Source organism: Ascidiella aspersa, chromosome 7 (assembly GCF_963924565.1).
Source record: "Ascidiella aspersa chromosome 7, kaAscAspe10.2, whole genome shotgun sequence".
In the NCBI taxonomy this organism is placed as follows: Eukaryota; Metazoa; Chordata; class Ascidiacea; order Phlebobranchia; family Ascidiidae; genus Ascidiella; species Ascidiella aspersa.
The window spans coordinates 17,671,562-17,688,163 of NC_139453.1; the positions used below are offsets into that span (position 1 = coordinate 17,671,562).

At 35.5% G+C, this 16,602-nt stretch overlaps 2 protein-coding genes across 2 annotated transcripts in view; one reads left to right on the forward strand and one right to left on the reverse strand.

Moving 5' to 3' along the window:
- The window catches only part of LOC146138105 (serine/threonine-protein kinase PLK1-like), a 37,311-nt gene extending 36,880 nt beyond the window's left edge, over window positions 1–431 (reverse strand). Inside the window, exon 1 of the mRNA XM_083394871.1 lies at window positions 217–431. Within this exon, the coding sequence (XP_083250997.1) occupies window positions 217–387 (171 nt within the window). The 5' untranslated portion in view covers window positions 388–431. The remainder of the gene's footprint in view (window positions 1–216) is intronic.
- Window positions 432–14,937: 14,506 nt separating this feature from the next.
- LOC146138106 (meiosis expressed gene 1 protein homolog) lies at window positions 14,938–15,464 on the forward strand. Its single transcript, XM_083394033.1, has one exon. The coding sequence runs from the start codon at window positions 14,964–14,966 to the stop codon at window positions 15,249–15,251; it is 288 nt and encodes a 95-aa protein (XP_083250159.1). The 5' UTR covers window positions 14,938–14,963; the 3' UTR covers window positions 15,252–15,464.
- Window positions 15,465–16,602: the final 1,138 nt, after the last annotated feature.

The following is a 16,602-nucleotide window of genomic DNA, read 5'->3' on the forward strand; positions in this document are numbered from 1 at the left end:
TGAACATCCCTAACCGCTACCAGTTTTTTTACATACCTACAGATGTTCAAACTAAATAAAATCCAAATAACGTTTTAGTTTATATACCATTATCAATAATTAAACTATTATTTTGCATATTAACTTGGCGTGATGCTAAAACCCAAATTTGTTGTATAGGAAAAATATATCGGTCTATCTCTAACAATATTATTCTCTAAAAAAATGTCCACTTACCTTAGGAACAATTTTTCCGGCAAACACCTGCTTGGTGTCAAGATCTGTAATTTCATAGCATTTTGCAAATCCACCTTTTCCCAAAAATCTTCCCTTTTGATATCGTTTACCTGAATCACAGTCATGAAGAATATCTGGAATTTCTTTCATTGGTACATCTTTTCTAGCCATATTTACTTATTTTGAAATCTATATATGTCTGTAATTAAACAACATTTGCTTCCTAATAAAAAGGAGGAATTCATAATCATAATGTCACACTCGTACATTAACAGAACTACAAATGTTTTAATATGATAAATTTTGAAAGAAAGAAAATGGTTAATTTATAATTAAAATGTAACCAGTTACATTCTAAACAAACCAATACTTTTCTATGTGTGTTAGAGATGCTGGACTATTTGTTACTTAAGTGAAATCACTTGTTTTATCACAGTTTGTTAGCATGTGATCAAGCAACTTATGAGAGGCTTAGCAAGATACTAGTTTTGTAGGCTTATTTGTTTTAAAAAAGTTTGCACCATTTTTTTGTAATTGGCGAAGGCTGTATTTTTTAGTTGTGCCAGCCTCCTGTGGAACAAGCATTTTAGCCAGAATTCTTCTGTGTTTTGGTATTGTCCCTAAAGATAAATGCTGCACTCATCTAACGAATGTATAAACCTTGCCATGTTTGGACGATAAACTAAAAAAATATGTGCATGCGAAAGAACAACCTGCAATGTTACGCAGATAAGCTGTTTTTTTTACAAATTCTTGTGCAAACATGCAGTTCAAAACAGGTTTAAATGAGCAAATTTACCTATGGCTTTGCAGAAGCCAAAGAACTTTTGACGGACATATACACATCCCAAAACTTTTCCTTGACTTGTTTCTGCAAGCAAAAACAATATGGGCCGGAAATTTTCTACCTTTATTTATGACGTAGATGCAAATATTTTTCAACAAAAAAACGATTATTGTTTTAACCCCCCTTTCCCCCTCCAACCGAATAAAAAGAACAATTTATTTCCCCCCTATTGATAAAAAACCTACAATCTATTGAAAAAAAATATATATATGTTTAATTCCCCCGAAACCATAAATAAACGATAAACAAAAAAAACATTCTCCACCCGGGAGTAAATATTTCATTAACAAAACAATATTTTTAATTTTTTATTTCAAATCCCTGTCAAAAAAATGCACCCCCAACCCTTGGGCCCAAACAACAAAAATCTACAACCCTCTTGATCATTTTTTCTTATCTGAATTTGAATTAAGTACAACCAACAGTTTTCTTATAAATCAACTTTTTGAATTAATTTGCCATAAAACCACCCGAATGCAGGGTTGTTAACCCCTGAAAAACAAACAAGGGATTCGTAGTATCATATTTATGGTTTTACTAGCGATTTTGATTTACGGCGAAAACTACAAAAGGGAGATATATTGCTAGATATTACTGTCGCCATAGGTAGGCAGAGAACTTCAAATAACCTAACGTTACACTAATTTATAGCGAAAAATCCTAGTATATTTTTATTAAATTATTTATCCTCGATTTTGTTTGGGGAAGGGATTAATTTTAATCTACCCTACAGGGCCCACAATCACAGCAATAAATCGCCCAAACAATTTGCTAACACGTGTACATTATAAAAATAATCTCCCATATGTTTAGCATTCTTAACAACTGTCATCTGAAGCCGTTCTGTAAACTGTAATATGTCAACTGTCCAGGTTGTGTCCAAAACTTATATTTTTGCCAATAGTGAGAAAATGCAACACTGCACAAAGAAGTCTTAAGCAATTCGGTCCTGTTTTTGAAAGCATTGTTGAGTCTTAGTGCTTCTTTTGAATAACATGATCTGTTATGCAGTCAAATGATGTACTGCAAAGAATACAAAGTTATTATTGACATAACGAATTCTTGACAATTACGTTGTGCATAACTGCATAACTTCACTGAATATTGGCCTAAATTTGACCTTAAGTAACCCCATAGCGCATTTTGTGGACGGCCAGCACGTTTTGCAACGCTATGTTACTTTTGCAACTTAACGCATTTAGGGAATTTGCGAACTCCACACCCGACATTACACGTTAGCCGCTCGCCCAATAACGCTTGATTGACACTTAATTATTAGACGAACGTTATCGCGAGATGCAGTAATTGGTCGCCCGAAAAAACGCTGACACTGCACTACGAGGTTACATTTAAAGCAAGCACTATAAATTGGTCGCCGCGGCGACAGGCCAACTTACCACACGCGTTTGTGCAATTAGGCGCGACAATCGGCGGTAAAACATTAAATTATATCGGTTCCAATTACCCGAAATAAACGGCAGAATTGGATTCGAATCCCAACTGGATTCGAATCCAAGGATTCGATATTCTACTTTGAGCATCCTTAACAGCGACCCATTTTAACAACCCAATGTAACTAACAACCCCTTTCAAAAATTTTGATTCAGACCTATGTAATACACTTATGTATGCGCAATAGCACAAAACACATAATTAAAATAACATAAATTATAATACCACTCTGTTAAATTTATTAAATTCATCACCAACATTAGTGATATGGCTGGTGTTGCATCTTGGCGACAAGCTTGTCTATGCATGGCGCTGTTGTTGCCAGAGGACACCTTAGGATCTGGCTTTACTTGTGACATCATACCCATATATTTATCTTGATAATATGGGTTAAACGACTGGGTTAAACCTTTAAAAATGAACAATGTTCAAGTTAAACAATAAACCTTATAACTTTTTGCCACTGCAGCAATGAAGTCTTTGTTTGTTTGCCGATAAACGATTGTTTTTTAATGGGACAAAAAATCTATATTACGAGCTTCGAATGTGTTTTCGATTCACTTTATTATTTGTGTAGTGTTGAATATATTTGCGTGTTAGTGTTTAGGGAAATAACTGGCGCTAAGTAATATTTCGCTTAGTAGTGGTGCTTAACACAAGTTGTGCTACACCAACTAATTAAATTTCTCGCCGAAGCCACTCGCGAGTCAGGCGAGTGGGTGTCAATCAGCACTCGCCCGGAGCAATTTGCAATTGGCGAGTGCTTAAGCCCAAACCTGTCTTAGCAATTTGCAATTGGCGAGTGCTTAAGCCCAACCCTGTCTTAGCAAATGATTTGGGGTGTAGAAAGTAACGCAAAAAAACAGTCTACAAATGCCGCATACCGCAACACACATTATCTGGGTAAGGGTGCGGGCCAGGTTGGAAAGTAAGGCCTGTAACTAAACAAATAACTAAATTGATATTGCATAAATAAATAAATATGGAATAACAAATATATTAATATTACTCAACCTACCAAAACCAATACCCAAATAATGTTAGCAATATAAACTCCCAGGTGATAATGTGGTTGGATTCTTATAGACCAGTGCCTAATTTAAATCCATTTTTCATTACCCTAAATGCTTCTTGATATAAATAAATAAAAGTTAATAAAATTTATATTGGTCTGTGCACCTAGCAAACTCTTACACAGGCAGTGTTTTTTTAAGGTGTTTTGGGGGACCGAAACGGAATTTCTCCAGCGGTTTCCCAAATTTTGGACTTGCAACTTTTTGGTATTTAAATGAAACACCTGCGGTCTCTTAAAACTACTTAGCGGTCACCCAAACCAAACCTTAAAAAAAACCCTGTACGCAGGTATCACAACAAAAATGTTTGAGAATCACTGGTCTAGTACAGTCATCTGCAAACTTTTTTGTTGCGGCCCACCATGAAAAGAGGGGGGGTCCAAGATATTTGTTTTGAGTTTGGAACACTAAAATGAGGTTTTAAAATTATTCAATAATTCAATGGGGCGCTGGTCTACAATCCTACCACAGTTGGGTCACATGACGCAAGAAACCAGGAAATGTCGCCTTTGTGCTGAATAGTATTAAGTAGAACTGATAAAAGTACATAAAAATTCTTATTCTTACATTTGACGTCACAAGTATCGTCATATTTCAAGTAATTTAAGAAACGTGTTGTTTTCATGTAAAACATAGTATAAAACGAAGAAAATACGAAAATTTTTGCGTTTGAATAGTTAAAGTAGGCGAAAAATATAGTTTGACAGGTACTCTCATGGTAACAATTGGCACGAGGGCATGATCATGAACCACGCCGAGACACTTTAATTCTTAACCACATCAACTTTTCAAATAAAGTGCCATAAATGTACGGCCAACACGCGGCCCACAACTACATGACACTAAACTATTCAAAAATGGATCGCGGCCCACAGTTTGCCGACCAGCGACCACTGGTCTGGTACAAAAAACTGAAAAGCCAAGCTGATTTTTCAAAGTTGTTAGAAAAGTAAAAATTTGAAAATTGACCAGCAACACACTACAATCTCATTGGATAATTTTTTATGACGTCATCATGTGATAGATTGAAAACTGAAATTCAGGGTGCGGCCATCGAGACACTCAAGATCTATTTAAATTTTTGCAGCAAGAGTTGAGATCGTATTCCATGTTCTGTACAAATGAACCCGACTCAGTTTAAGGTTTGTACAGCGACAATCCGTAAATTATCAACAAACAAATAATTGACGAGCCGTTTTTTTAACTCTATTTTCATGTAATATTTTCAATTACCTGCTAAAAACTAAGCTTAAATGTTTAGCATAAAGGCAGGTTCACACTAGACGCGTCTAGCTTTTAAAAAACGCTTTCGGTTGCGGAAAAGTTGAAATATTTCAACTTTGACGCTTTCGGTTAGAAGCGACGTAAACGCAACAGTCGACCCCCTTGTTTGTTTAAAACTGATAAATTTGGTCTAAAAAAGGTTGTTTCAAAAATGCATCCGGCGGGCTGCATATATGTCTTCCTTTAAACAAACGCGTAATATTTTAATTGGTTGCACCTGAGGCGCAAAAAACGTTTGAAGATTAAAAATACTGTCTTAACTTGGCGGATTGTTAGATTTTCAAGACTATTTTCTTTCAGTAATGATTTTTGAGGCCTTTCAGCGCAAAAAACTGTCGTTATATTTGCAATGCTTTCCGAATTCGTACGAAAAAATATAGAACATATATTTTTTATCTTTTCATACTTTACTTTCGGGTTAGCTCATTGGGCATACAGTATTTTAAAGATTATTCAACTTGAAGTGATATGTAATTAAAAATCTCAAGAAATTCAATGCCCAAGAATTTTTTTTTCGCCAGATGGACTCCAGCCGTAAGACCGAAATAAGAACAACATCAACGTCGGAACAAAACACACTTAGAGGAATAAGACCTAAATGGGACTAATAGACTACCTAATAGACGTAATATCTACATCGGATTAAGTCCCGCTGGAATAAGACCTACATGGCCATATTCAGACCTATGCAAATTTTTACCTAACCCCCAAATCCCCGCCATAAGTAGGGTAAATCACTTGCTCCCCTGGTAACTTTAACCTTAACCCATTTTCAAACTCACTCCATTATACCCACCAGCAAACACAAACATGGCCAAAAACAGGTAACAGAGACGCCTAAACGCCGACACCAAAACGGCCGATGCCAGACCCATTGCCTCCGATCGCCCGATACTCTTTTCGCCATTTAGGCCTTATTCCGAATTACAACTGAATTTATGACTAATTCAGACGATTTAGATCTTATTCTGACGTGGATACTGTGTAGGACTATTTCACTTTATTATGTCGCTTGTTATAAAACTATGGTTTTATATATTTTTAGGTATATCGTTGTTTGTTAGATCTTATTGTGTGTTCCCCGCCAGGTCCGCCTCAACATTTTTAGACGTCTCCAGGTGCACCAAATCGTCATAAAAGTTACGAAACAACACTGCCCCTCTTTTTCAGATAAAAACAAAATAAACACCCGATCCGTCAGAAATTGGTGCAGTTCTAATCAAAAAGGTCTACGACAATTAGCGCTTTAAATTGATCAAAAAGCCTGACTTCATAGACTTTGAGGTCATGGACAATGCGCTAATTTGGCTTAGCAAATGTGCATAAGATTAATTTTAATAATACTTGACCCAACCAAACCCAAACGCTAACCAGCACCTTAACCCAAATAATGTGTGTTGATTTAATAATTACATAAACGCTTTAGGTCTCAATACCTCAAATTGTGACGTAACAATCCTACACACCGTGGACGAGAAACTATCTTGATGCCCTCCGAGTTTGGGCTCTTTCCCCAGCGTTCAAATAACTATTAAAATAAAGCACATTATTTGGGTTAGGATTCGGGTTAGCGTTTGGGTTCAAGTGAGTCAAGTGTTATTAACTCTACCTCACATTTTTTGTTATCTTTTGTGAATAATATTTTTAGTTTATCTACGCCAGGAGTATACCTAAAGGTCCAAGTTAGTGCATTGCCACGACTTCAAGGTCTTAAAAGTACGGTAGGATTTTTTTGCCTTTGGACGCCCTAATTGGCGTAGACATTTTTGCTTAGAAATGCGCTAACTTCTGACGGATAGGGTGAATAAAATATATTGAATACAAAATGGTGTTTGTTTCTTAGTTCTGTTAGTGCGGCCCTCGGTAAGACTTGAGTTGGACACCCCTGCTGCACCGGTACCTTATATTCAGATATATTTTCGGTTGATTGTGTAGCATCTTGCTCCATATTATCGAGTCATCAAATCTCGGTCATTCAATTGAAACAGTCTGGTGGATTGTGTTGTCGTCACGCCAGACTGTTGTGTGTTCTATCAACTTGACAGCATATTGCTGATCGCGTTTCGTCGATTGTCCAGTATTTCCTGCTTGGTTCTTTCTTTGTGTTGATTACGTAATGCCACAAATATTTAATTACCGCCAGCTTAAACGCGTTATTTAAGTGATGGCATTTAAAGCCAAATTAGCAGTCTTATAAACTGTTCACTGAGTGGAGTCCTGATAGCGTACGTTACGGAGTTAAATTATTGTCGTAAGTTCCGTTTCTCGTTTGTTTTACGCAATAAATATTTTTTATTGTGATTCGCACCCACAAATTCAAATGTCTCAATAAGATGCGCCTTTTGCAAGGAGTGAAATGATATTTTTGCATCATTGCATAAAATAAAATACTTTTCTTGATTTCTATGGTAATAAGAATGCCCTGGCAACAAACTGCTTTGATTAAAATAATCTAGAATGGCAACGATGTTTGACACGAAAAACGGTCTATAAATACCCAACGCACATTATTTGAGTTAGGGTCTGGGTGGGTCAAGTATTATTATATTTATTAATAAAAATAATGACCCACCTAAACCCAAACGCTGATCCGCACCCTAACTCAAATAATGCGTGTTGTGGTATTTGTAGAGCGTTTTTTTGCGTTACTTTCTAGATAGCAAATCGATGGAGCGCCTTTTTTTAATGTGATTTCTGCTGCTGCGTCTCCGAAGCAATTCTTGAAATGCGTGGTTGTGTTTTCAATAACGCTAGACACATGTTATCTGTCCTAACGATAGCGTATACCAAAATTCAGTACATACTAAATGTGAACTGAAATAATACTGCCTTCCATTTTACAATCTATTTATGTGACATAACAGTGGAAGTGATAGGTCACACTCAACGCGATGTTACAATGTTAATTTATCACTTGCTAAGATTGTTATTAAGCATGTTTACCAGCGTTAATTTATTTAATATAGGTATATTAAAGGAAGTTTTATGGACCCCCTGAAAACGTTTTGCGGACCCACGGTTGAGACCACTGATCTAGATGTTAGATGTTTTTTAGATTATTGTAAAAAAAATATTATATAATCTAAATTAGTGACAGATTCGTTATCCAGGCATTATGACGTAACACGAACGGCTACTCGTAAACAAAACAACAGGTTTAGCGCATAAGGAAAGAATATTTACATACACTTGAGCATTTTGCTAAAAATACATAAAGCTTGTAGTGCGCTCAAAGATTGTTTTCAATAACCAAACTAACTACAAAAAGGAAAGTCTTTGGCGCAGCTCTACAATCCTACCATCTTCCGGGGGGTTATGTTGCTAACATTATTTGGGTTATGGTGCGAGTTACATTTGGGTTTGGGTGGGTCAAGTATTACTATTATATTTATTCGGCGCTGGTCTAGAATCCTACCACAATTATGAAATCAACGCACAATATTTGGGTTAGGGCGCAAGTTAGCGTGTGGGTGTGGGTGGGTCAAGTATTATTATATTCATTATTTAATAATAATACTTGACCCACCCTCACCTAAAACCCTAACCCAAATAATGTGAGTTGTGGTAGGATTCTAGACTAGCGCCATTTATTCTCCCATATTAATCTATTCCTTGCAATTTAAATTAAAAAAAACTTGTTTTGTTACTGTAAAAAGGTGGTAGGATTCTAGACCAGCGCAAAGTATTTTCCTTATTTGCTCCAAAACTTTATGTAGCAGACTGCAAAAGATCCACAAATACTTTTGAGCGCGACCCAAAATTACTAGTCGCAAATACTTTGTTAGTTGTAGTTTAGTTAGGGGTTCTGAAACATTTTTTGCCCCGATTTTTATATCTGTCATCATTCACTGTGGAAAGTATGGCAAGTGCACCTGCAAGTGTTTTTTTAACCTAAAGTGCACCCCTAAAAAAATCTAAACTGAACCCCGAAAATGTAAAACGCTTGTGTACCCTTATTCAGTATGGCAGAATGCTGGCGACTTGGCGACTATGTCGGCCGAAGAATCATCCAGAAAACCGAAGAAATTGGTGCCAAAAAAATTGAGTAAAAAAAATAAATTTGAAAATAAAAAAAAAATTTTTTTCTTTTTTTTTTGAAAAAATTTTTTTTACAAGTTTTTTTCCAACATCCAATTTACAAAATACCTTGTGGTTGTTTCCACACATATTTAATCACATCTATATTTGAACAGCAGAAATATGTAATAACATTACACACTACAATTGGCAGAAATTAATTTTGTTACATGTGTCATTTTGAAGAAAGTTACGGTAGTGTGAAGTACGTTGTTTAGTGAGAAAAAGCCAGTGTAAGGCATATAGACTGTTTATTATTTTAAAAAGTACACACTTTTGATCATACAATTGTTACGTGTTGGCAGTTTTACTTTGAATTGGCAAGTACTTCTATATTGAGTTGATTTCCTGAATATTGAGTTGAATACCCCATTCCTGTTAAATGTACAGGTGTAACATTCGCATCAGCAAATTAAAATGTTCCAGGCTATGCTTCTCCACCTAACGCCTAAAGTATATTTTTGGTTGTTTAATTACGCAAATGCAAAAAATTTTCGCACTACGCGCGAACTTTAGCCTGGTTTTGCTAGGTTTATGTGTCTTTGTTTTTAACAAATCTATCCCAAATGTAATATGCATACTATGGGGCATGTTGCACTGTGACTGTGACAATTTTATTATAAATATCATTATTTCGATTTTTTTGTGCTTTTCCATCTGGTTTTGAGCAGCACGTTTTCACACAAGTTTGCCTGAAAACAGCTATCTATATAGCACTTTTAAAGCAAGAAAAGCAGACATGTACGTACACCCCCAGGCCCCAGGTTGTACTTTCACATGTCCCTTATGTATTTGTTAATGACTTAATGTCACAAAAATTTTTGCGCCTTCGGCGCTACGTTTTGTTGTCTAATTTACTTATTAATAGCCTTGTTTATCGCCAAAACATGGCAAGGTTCATACATTCCTTAGGCGAACACATCATTTAAGTTTAGGGGCGCGATCAAGAACCGAAGAATTTTAACCAAAAATGCTTGTCACCAGAAGGCTGGCAAGATTCTGCCAGCCTGCCCTTATTTATTGCATTTGCACATGATTACAGTGCAATGTATCACCCGAGGTGCACTTATTTGACCTTTGTTGCACCCAGTTTCCCGGATTGTTTTTCGGCCATGTAATTACCACTCACGAGATCTGCCATACTTTCCTGGAACTTTTTTAGCAGTTCACTCGCTGTAGTTTTTAGAGGGGAACCAAAAGGAAGCACACAGTTAAAAAATACTCCAGTTATCAAGTTGTACATTACAGTCACAAGTATATATAACACTTGTGTCTTGTGAGGTAACAACAGTTAAAAACACAATTACAAATACATTTTAATTTTTTTTTCATTTGTAATTTTTGCGTTTTTGTCCAAATTTGACACAGAATTTCTATCAGAAAACATTGAGAACCATGAATTAATTTTGCATGGTAGACTTGTCATATCTTAGTAAATATGTGGACAAAATTTCAGTGCAAATGTCATGGGTAACCGGTATATTAAAATGACCCCACTTTTTTTTTTTTTTTTCATTTCAACCCATGTTTCACAATAAATATCTCCCAACCCCTTTAATATTTTGTACTGAAATTTTCGCAGTTCAGAGAGAATCCTATAAACAACATTTCAACTCATTTTTAGCCAAATCCAATCAAAAATGGGGTCTTGGCGAGGTTTCAAAATTAGGGAAAATTTTAGCCGAGTGCTCGGAAAGGCCAACTTTGGATGTCTATGACCTTTGACCTTTTAGAGTGACAATTTTGGTAGAAGTACAATCACCTGTAAAAAATTGGGTTGTTACCTTATTTAGTTAGCAGTAATAGGGCGTCAAACAAGGTCCAAAATAGAAAAATTGCGCCCCCTCGGCAGACCCCCCCAAACTAAAAGCTTCATAACTCTGGCGTTTGTTGACAAATTACGCTCAAATTTTACAGGTGTTCATTATATAGGATAGTGAAAAGGTGTGTAAAATTTAAGGAAAATCGGAGAGGTTGAATTTCTTGACTGTGCGAATTGACACGGAACGGCCCTGGAGTATTATTATTTGTTCAAAAATCCATGAACTGCAAAAAAAGTAAAGGCAATCCAAATAATCTAAATTATTATCATTCAAACTAATGGGGAAATTATTATGCTGAAAGCTGTTTTCATAGTTGTGTGTTGACCGCAAACGTTGGTTAAATGCTTGCATCAATTTGGCATAAATCAGCACCACATAGCATCAGGCAACTATTCCATTAAGCACTTTTTTAATGTTTATGAATTTTGGAATAAATATTAATACCCCACTCCAAAAACTGGCAGCCAAGTCATTGCTCTTTTGAGTCAACCTTGATTGCTTGATTTTTAGGTTGATTATCAGTTTCTTACTAAATATTAGTATTCATAGTTATTTTTTGATGTAAGTGAATGCTGGTTAAGTTAGTATACTTTCAGTAAAGTGTGAAAATCTTGAAACAATATGTATTTTTTACTTCTGGAGATATTAAAGCTGCTTGCTTACCTTTGGTATTCCAACAACCTCGCATGTTCGTAAACATTTTGATTGTAAATCTGGAAAAATGGCACTTCACTGAATAAAAAGTTGCATAAAATAGAAACTCCTGTGAACTACTTTGATTTCATCTGCCATATAACCAGGTTACCATCTATTAAGACCAAAATTCATGCGCACAAATATATAAGCATATTAGTATCTTGACATTCCACTAAAAAACAAGCACAAATCTCAGAAATAAGCACAGTGTGGTAACTCCAGGTTGACAGAATTGCCTCTAAAAGTTAAATGCTGTGTTCACCTAATGAATGTATAAACAAGGCAAAACAAGGAAAATAGTGAGGCAAGAGTTGTGCATAGGCTCAAGATTTGTGACATTAAGCATTACATAGGGGGGATGCTAATTCCAGCCATGGGTGCTAATGTCTGCTTTTCTTACTCAGTGTTTTCATAGATAAGCTGTTTTTAGGCAAACTTTTGTTCAAACATGCATTTCAAAACCAATTTAAAGGTGCAACAAGTACAAAAAATAGCATTTATTGGGTTAAATCATTTGGCAGACATTTTTAAATGACATATTATAACATAGATTTGCATATTGTCCCAAATAAAGTCCTCGATAGTTCAATTTAGTTAACATTGTTTGCCAAGGTAAGGAGTCACACAGCGCAACATGCTGTAGTATGTACCAGGCTTTTGTGCTAATTAGATCTGTGCAACACAGAGACGGAAACTTAAAAAAACAACAACAAAAAACATTTTTTTGGCAAAAACAGATAATAAATATAGTTGGAGTGGAGAAGCATGGCCCAGTACCTCATGGTTCTGCGTGTGCAAATGGTATATACCTGTCTATTTAACCGGAATTAGAACTATGATTGCTTTTTTAGGTCAATATAGGAGTACTTGAGCGCTGCCAGTCAAGGTAAAACTACAAACGCACAACAATTCTATAATCGAAATTGGGATAGATTTAAAATAATAAACTATCGGTCTAGCACTGCCTTTTTCACCACTAAACAATGTGCTTATTTCTTTTTTTAGAATGGCACAAAACCAATTCCCATCAACTGTAGTGCGGAGTGTTCCTTCCTATTCAGGCCTAACAAAGTATATTATGTTGGATATTGGATAGGTGTAAAAACAACAAGTTTTTTTGTGAAACGTTAATTCCACAAACAAAATTAAAGAAAAAAAATTAAAAATGTAGATATATTTTTTAAATGAATATATTTTTCGAAACCAAATTTATTCCATTTTCTGGTTGATTCTTCGGCCGACCCAGCATCATGCCATACTGGGTAACCCTATATATCAGTGGTTCTCAACTGCCGGTCCGCCAAATATATTACAATTTTGTATCTCAATTGTAAATGCAAGATGTTGAAGATCAAATTTAGAACTTCGCCAGCTACGTAATTTGTAGCTTTGTGACGTAACATAGAGATAAGCTTTACTCTGGACTTTATCGTACAGTATTGTGCCCAACAGTTTAAAACAGGGGTCGGCAACCTACGGCCCGCGGACCGGATCGGCCCGCCGCCTCTTTGTCAAACTAGCCACGAGTCTATTTCACATACTTTTTGACTATTTTAACTACGTAATAGGGAAAAATTTTCGCGCTTTGCGCGAATGTTCCCTTTACGTCCAGTTTGTTTACGTTTTGATGCTGCCTTTTCAACTAGATCAGCGATTCTTTACCGTTGCGCCGTGGAAAAAAAGTAATTAAAAGAAATACCGGCTTACCGAAAACTATCGCACTCGTTTCGCTCGCCAGGTGCGCCTTGACTTGAAACACTTAGTAAACACTGAGCTAGATTAACTTAAAATGTTATCGCGTTCCCTCAAAGTAATTTTATTACACTTTCACTCGCTTTGCATTAACACTTTACTGCCTCTGCTGGTTTTATTTCGCCTAGCCTAACTAGTTGTTAGAAAACATTTTAAGTTATTGTAGATATGGTAGTTTAAATGAATCCATGACAAATGCATTTCTTTTAACGCATGTCAAGTCTGTTGCTAGTTAGGCTAGGCGAAATAAAACCAGGCAGTTAAAACAGGGCGTCAAACAATTTGCCTTTCTTGGCCAGGTTTGAGTTCAAGGATATTTTAGAAGTTCATTTTTTTTTTGACGCCCTGTTTTAACTGCCTGGTTTTATTTCGCCTAGCCTAACTAGCAACACACTTGACATGCGTTAAAAGAAATGCATTTGTCATGGATTCATTTAAACTACCATATCTACAATAACTTAAATGCTTTCTAACAACTTTAAGTTTAATTGGTTGGTTTAATTAATCTTGGTTGTTAGTCATATTTCTCTTATTCACAATAATGTACAAGTGTTACCATTGACAAATCGTATTCGAGTGACAGACTTGAGTTGTTAGAAAGCATTTAAGTTATTGTAGATATGGTAGTTTAAGCCATGACAAATGCATTTCTTTTAACGCATGTCAAGTCTGTTGCTAGTTAGGCTAGGCGAAATAAAACCAGGCAGTTAAAACAGGGCGTCAAACAATTTGCCTTTCTTGGCCAGGTTTGAGTTCAAGGATATTTTGGAAGTTCATTTTCAGATGAAATATTTACGTTAAACCTAAAAATGTATACTTGAATTGTAATGTGTAGTTGATCTAAGTTTGTGACATATAAAAAACAAGCAGCTTAAAAAAATAAAAAACAAAAGTTAATTTAATCAATTTTTTTAAATAAATTTAAAAAATGGCATTGCTAAACTCATACAAGTTGTGACATCATGCTCAAATGAACTGCTTTTTTGACAGGGTCAAGTTCGGATCAGGTTCTTTCAAAATATTCGGTTTAGCTCCGGTCTAGCTCCTGAAAATTTTGCAAAAATAGGTTGAGCCAAAACTGGCCCAAAATCAGTTAACATATTTCTGGTTTGGGTTCAGTTTGACTCCCTGGTTTAAAATAAATAAAAATAGATGATTACTGGATTATCAAGGTGATGTGGTTGCAGAAAGCTCACTTTTTAGCTATCATATTATTTTTTTGTAACTTTCATAATTCTTCCGAACTTGGCAAATGTTCCAAAAGTATTGTAGCGATTGAGCATCAGCATTTCTATTAGTTATTATAATGTGTTTGTTTTGCATGTGTACTTATAAAGTCTATTAATAAACTCACTAGCATATTTCCTTTTCTCATATACATACTGCCTAATGAGGTCCTTAAGTAACCAGTCAATCCCTAAAGCATTCACTTTTCCCGCTATGTTAGTTCACTGCGAACTAGACACAACGATATGATGCCTTTCTTGCGATGCGTGTTTTACTGCACTGTAAGTTGTTTTAATAAAAGCGAAGCTATACTGATTTTTTTAGAATGTAAAAGAAATCTATAGGCGACGCGACAATATGTACTTTGAAATGCAATTGCAATATGATTAGTTTTGATTTAGTGAAGAATGGTGGCCATGTCCCCTTATTGAAATATACAGTATCATGCCATAATTAATAATTAGAACTTTTTTATTCCATTTTTAGTCCAAAAATAGTCTAAAATAGGACATTATTATGACCTCAGCAATGGTTGAGTGTATTATTGATGAGCCAAAACCCAAATCTATGATGAGAGCAAAACGGTGGAATGACGATGTTGAAAATGCTTTTCGTTTTCAAGCTGCTGGGTACCGAGATGAAGTTGAATATAAAAGAATCACACAAGTTGAAGCAGAAAGATGGCCGAAGCATCCAAGTTATGTAAAAAAACTCAGACGAAGAGATGGAACATTTTACTACTTCAATCAAGCCCGTGAATGCCAAGATAAAGAAGTTCACAAAATAAAACTTTATCAATACTAACCGAATGTTTTATAATAAAGGATGGAAACTGGTATTTTTATTGATGGTAAATCATTTCATAGCGCCATTTAGGGTATGAAACACCTATTGTTGATAAGGTTTGGGTGATTTGGATTTTCTATAGTCTTTGACATTTTCTATAATTTGCTGCTTTATTTTTTATATATATTATTTTTTAATACAGCATTTCTACGCGAAAAAAAGTATTCCACCTCCTTTATTTATAATGACTTTGGTGTACCCTGCTCACAGAAAATATGAAAAACCTACAGGAAACGAGTGGACAATTTAAAAATATATATGTAAAACTACAGTAGACTCATCTGTGGCAAAAGCCAAGACTTGTTACAAAATTTAGATGTGCTAACCGTTTCAATAAAGTTAAGTTGTTTCAACTTATAACGTAGGTAATGATTTTCGACCTATTTAAAAATTCCTGCATCAATGTATATTTCTTTTGGCTGTAACTGTGAAGAAACAATAGACTTATATTTATGGTCCTAATTAACTGTTTACAGTACAAATCATTGAGGGTAAGTAAGCTTTTTATTGCCCATAACCTATCAAAAACTTCTTTTTCAGCCATTTTTCCCCACTGGACCAAATTTACTCCCTAAATTAAAAAAATCCCTTCTAAGGGATCCAAGTGGCACTCTGCAGCTCCCTTTAAGTGGTGTGCACTGCCTCTAGATTTCGCATTTAAATATGCGGCGTCAAAATATGTTGTGTTGTAAGAGCAATAAGTTATTATACGAAGAGAAGCCTCTTTCCAAAAGGCAAGTCGCACACGCGGCTTATTTCTCAAGTGACAATAAAACACGCAGCATGGACCAAGTGGCTTCGTCGCTTCGCGAGTTTAACTAAGCAAGCGAATATGGACTTCTGTATCACCCCATCCGTCAGAAATCAGTGCAGTTCTAAGCAAAAAGGTCTACGACAATCAGTGCATTCAAAGGATCAAAAAGTCCGACTTTTAGACTTTGAGGTCTTGGACAATGCACTAATTTACATTAACAAATGTGCATAAGAAGATTAAGTTTAACAATACTTGACCCAACCAAACCCAAACGCTAACCAGCGCCCTAACCCAAATAATGTGCGATAATTTAATAATTATAACGCTTCAGGCCCCAATACCTCAATTTGTGACGTAATAATCTTAAATACAATGGACGAGAAACCATCTTATGACCATCCGAGTTTGGGCCTTTTTCCCCAGAAATTTAAAGAATTATTAAAATAACGTACATTATTTGGGTTAGGATTCGGGTTAGCGTTAGGGTTTAGGTGGGTCAATTGTTATCAATCCTATCTCATATTTTTAGTTATCTTTTCTGAACTTTTAATAAAT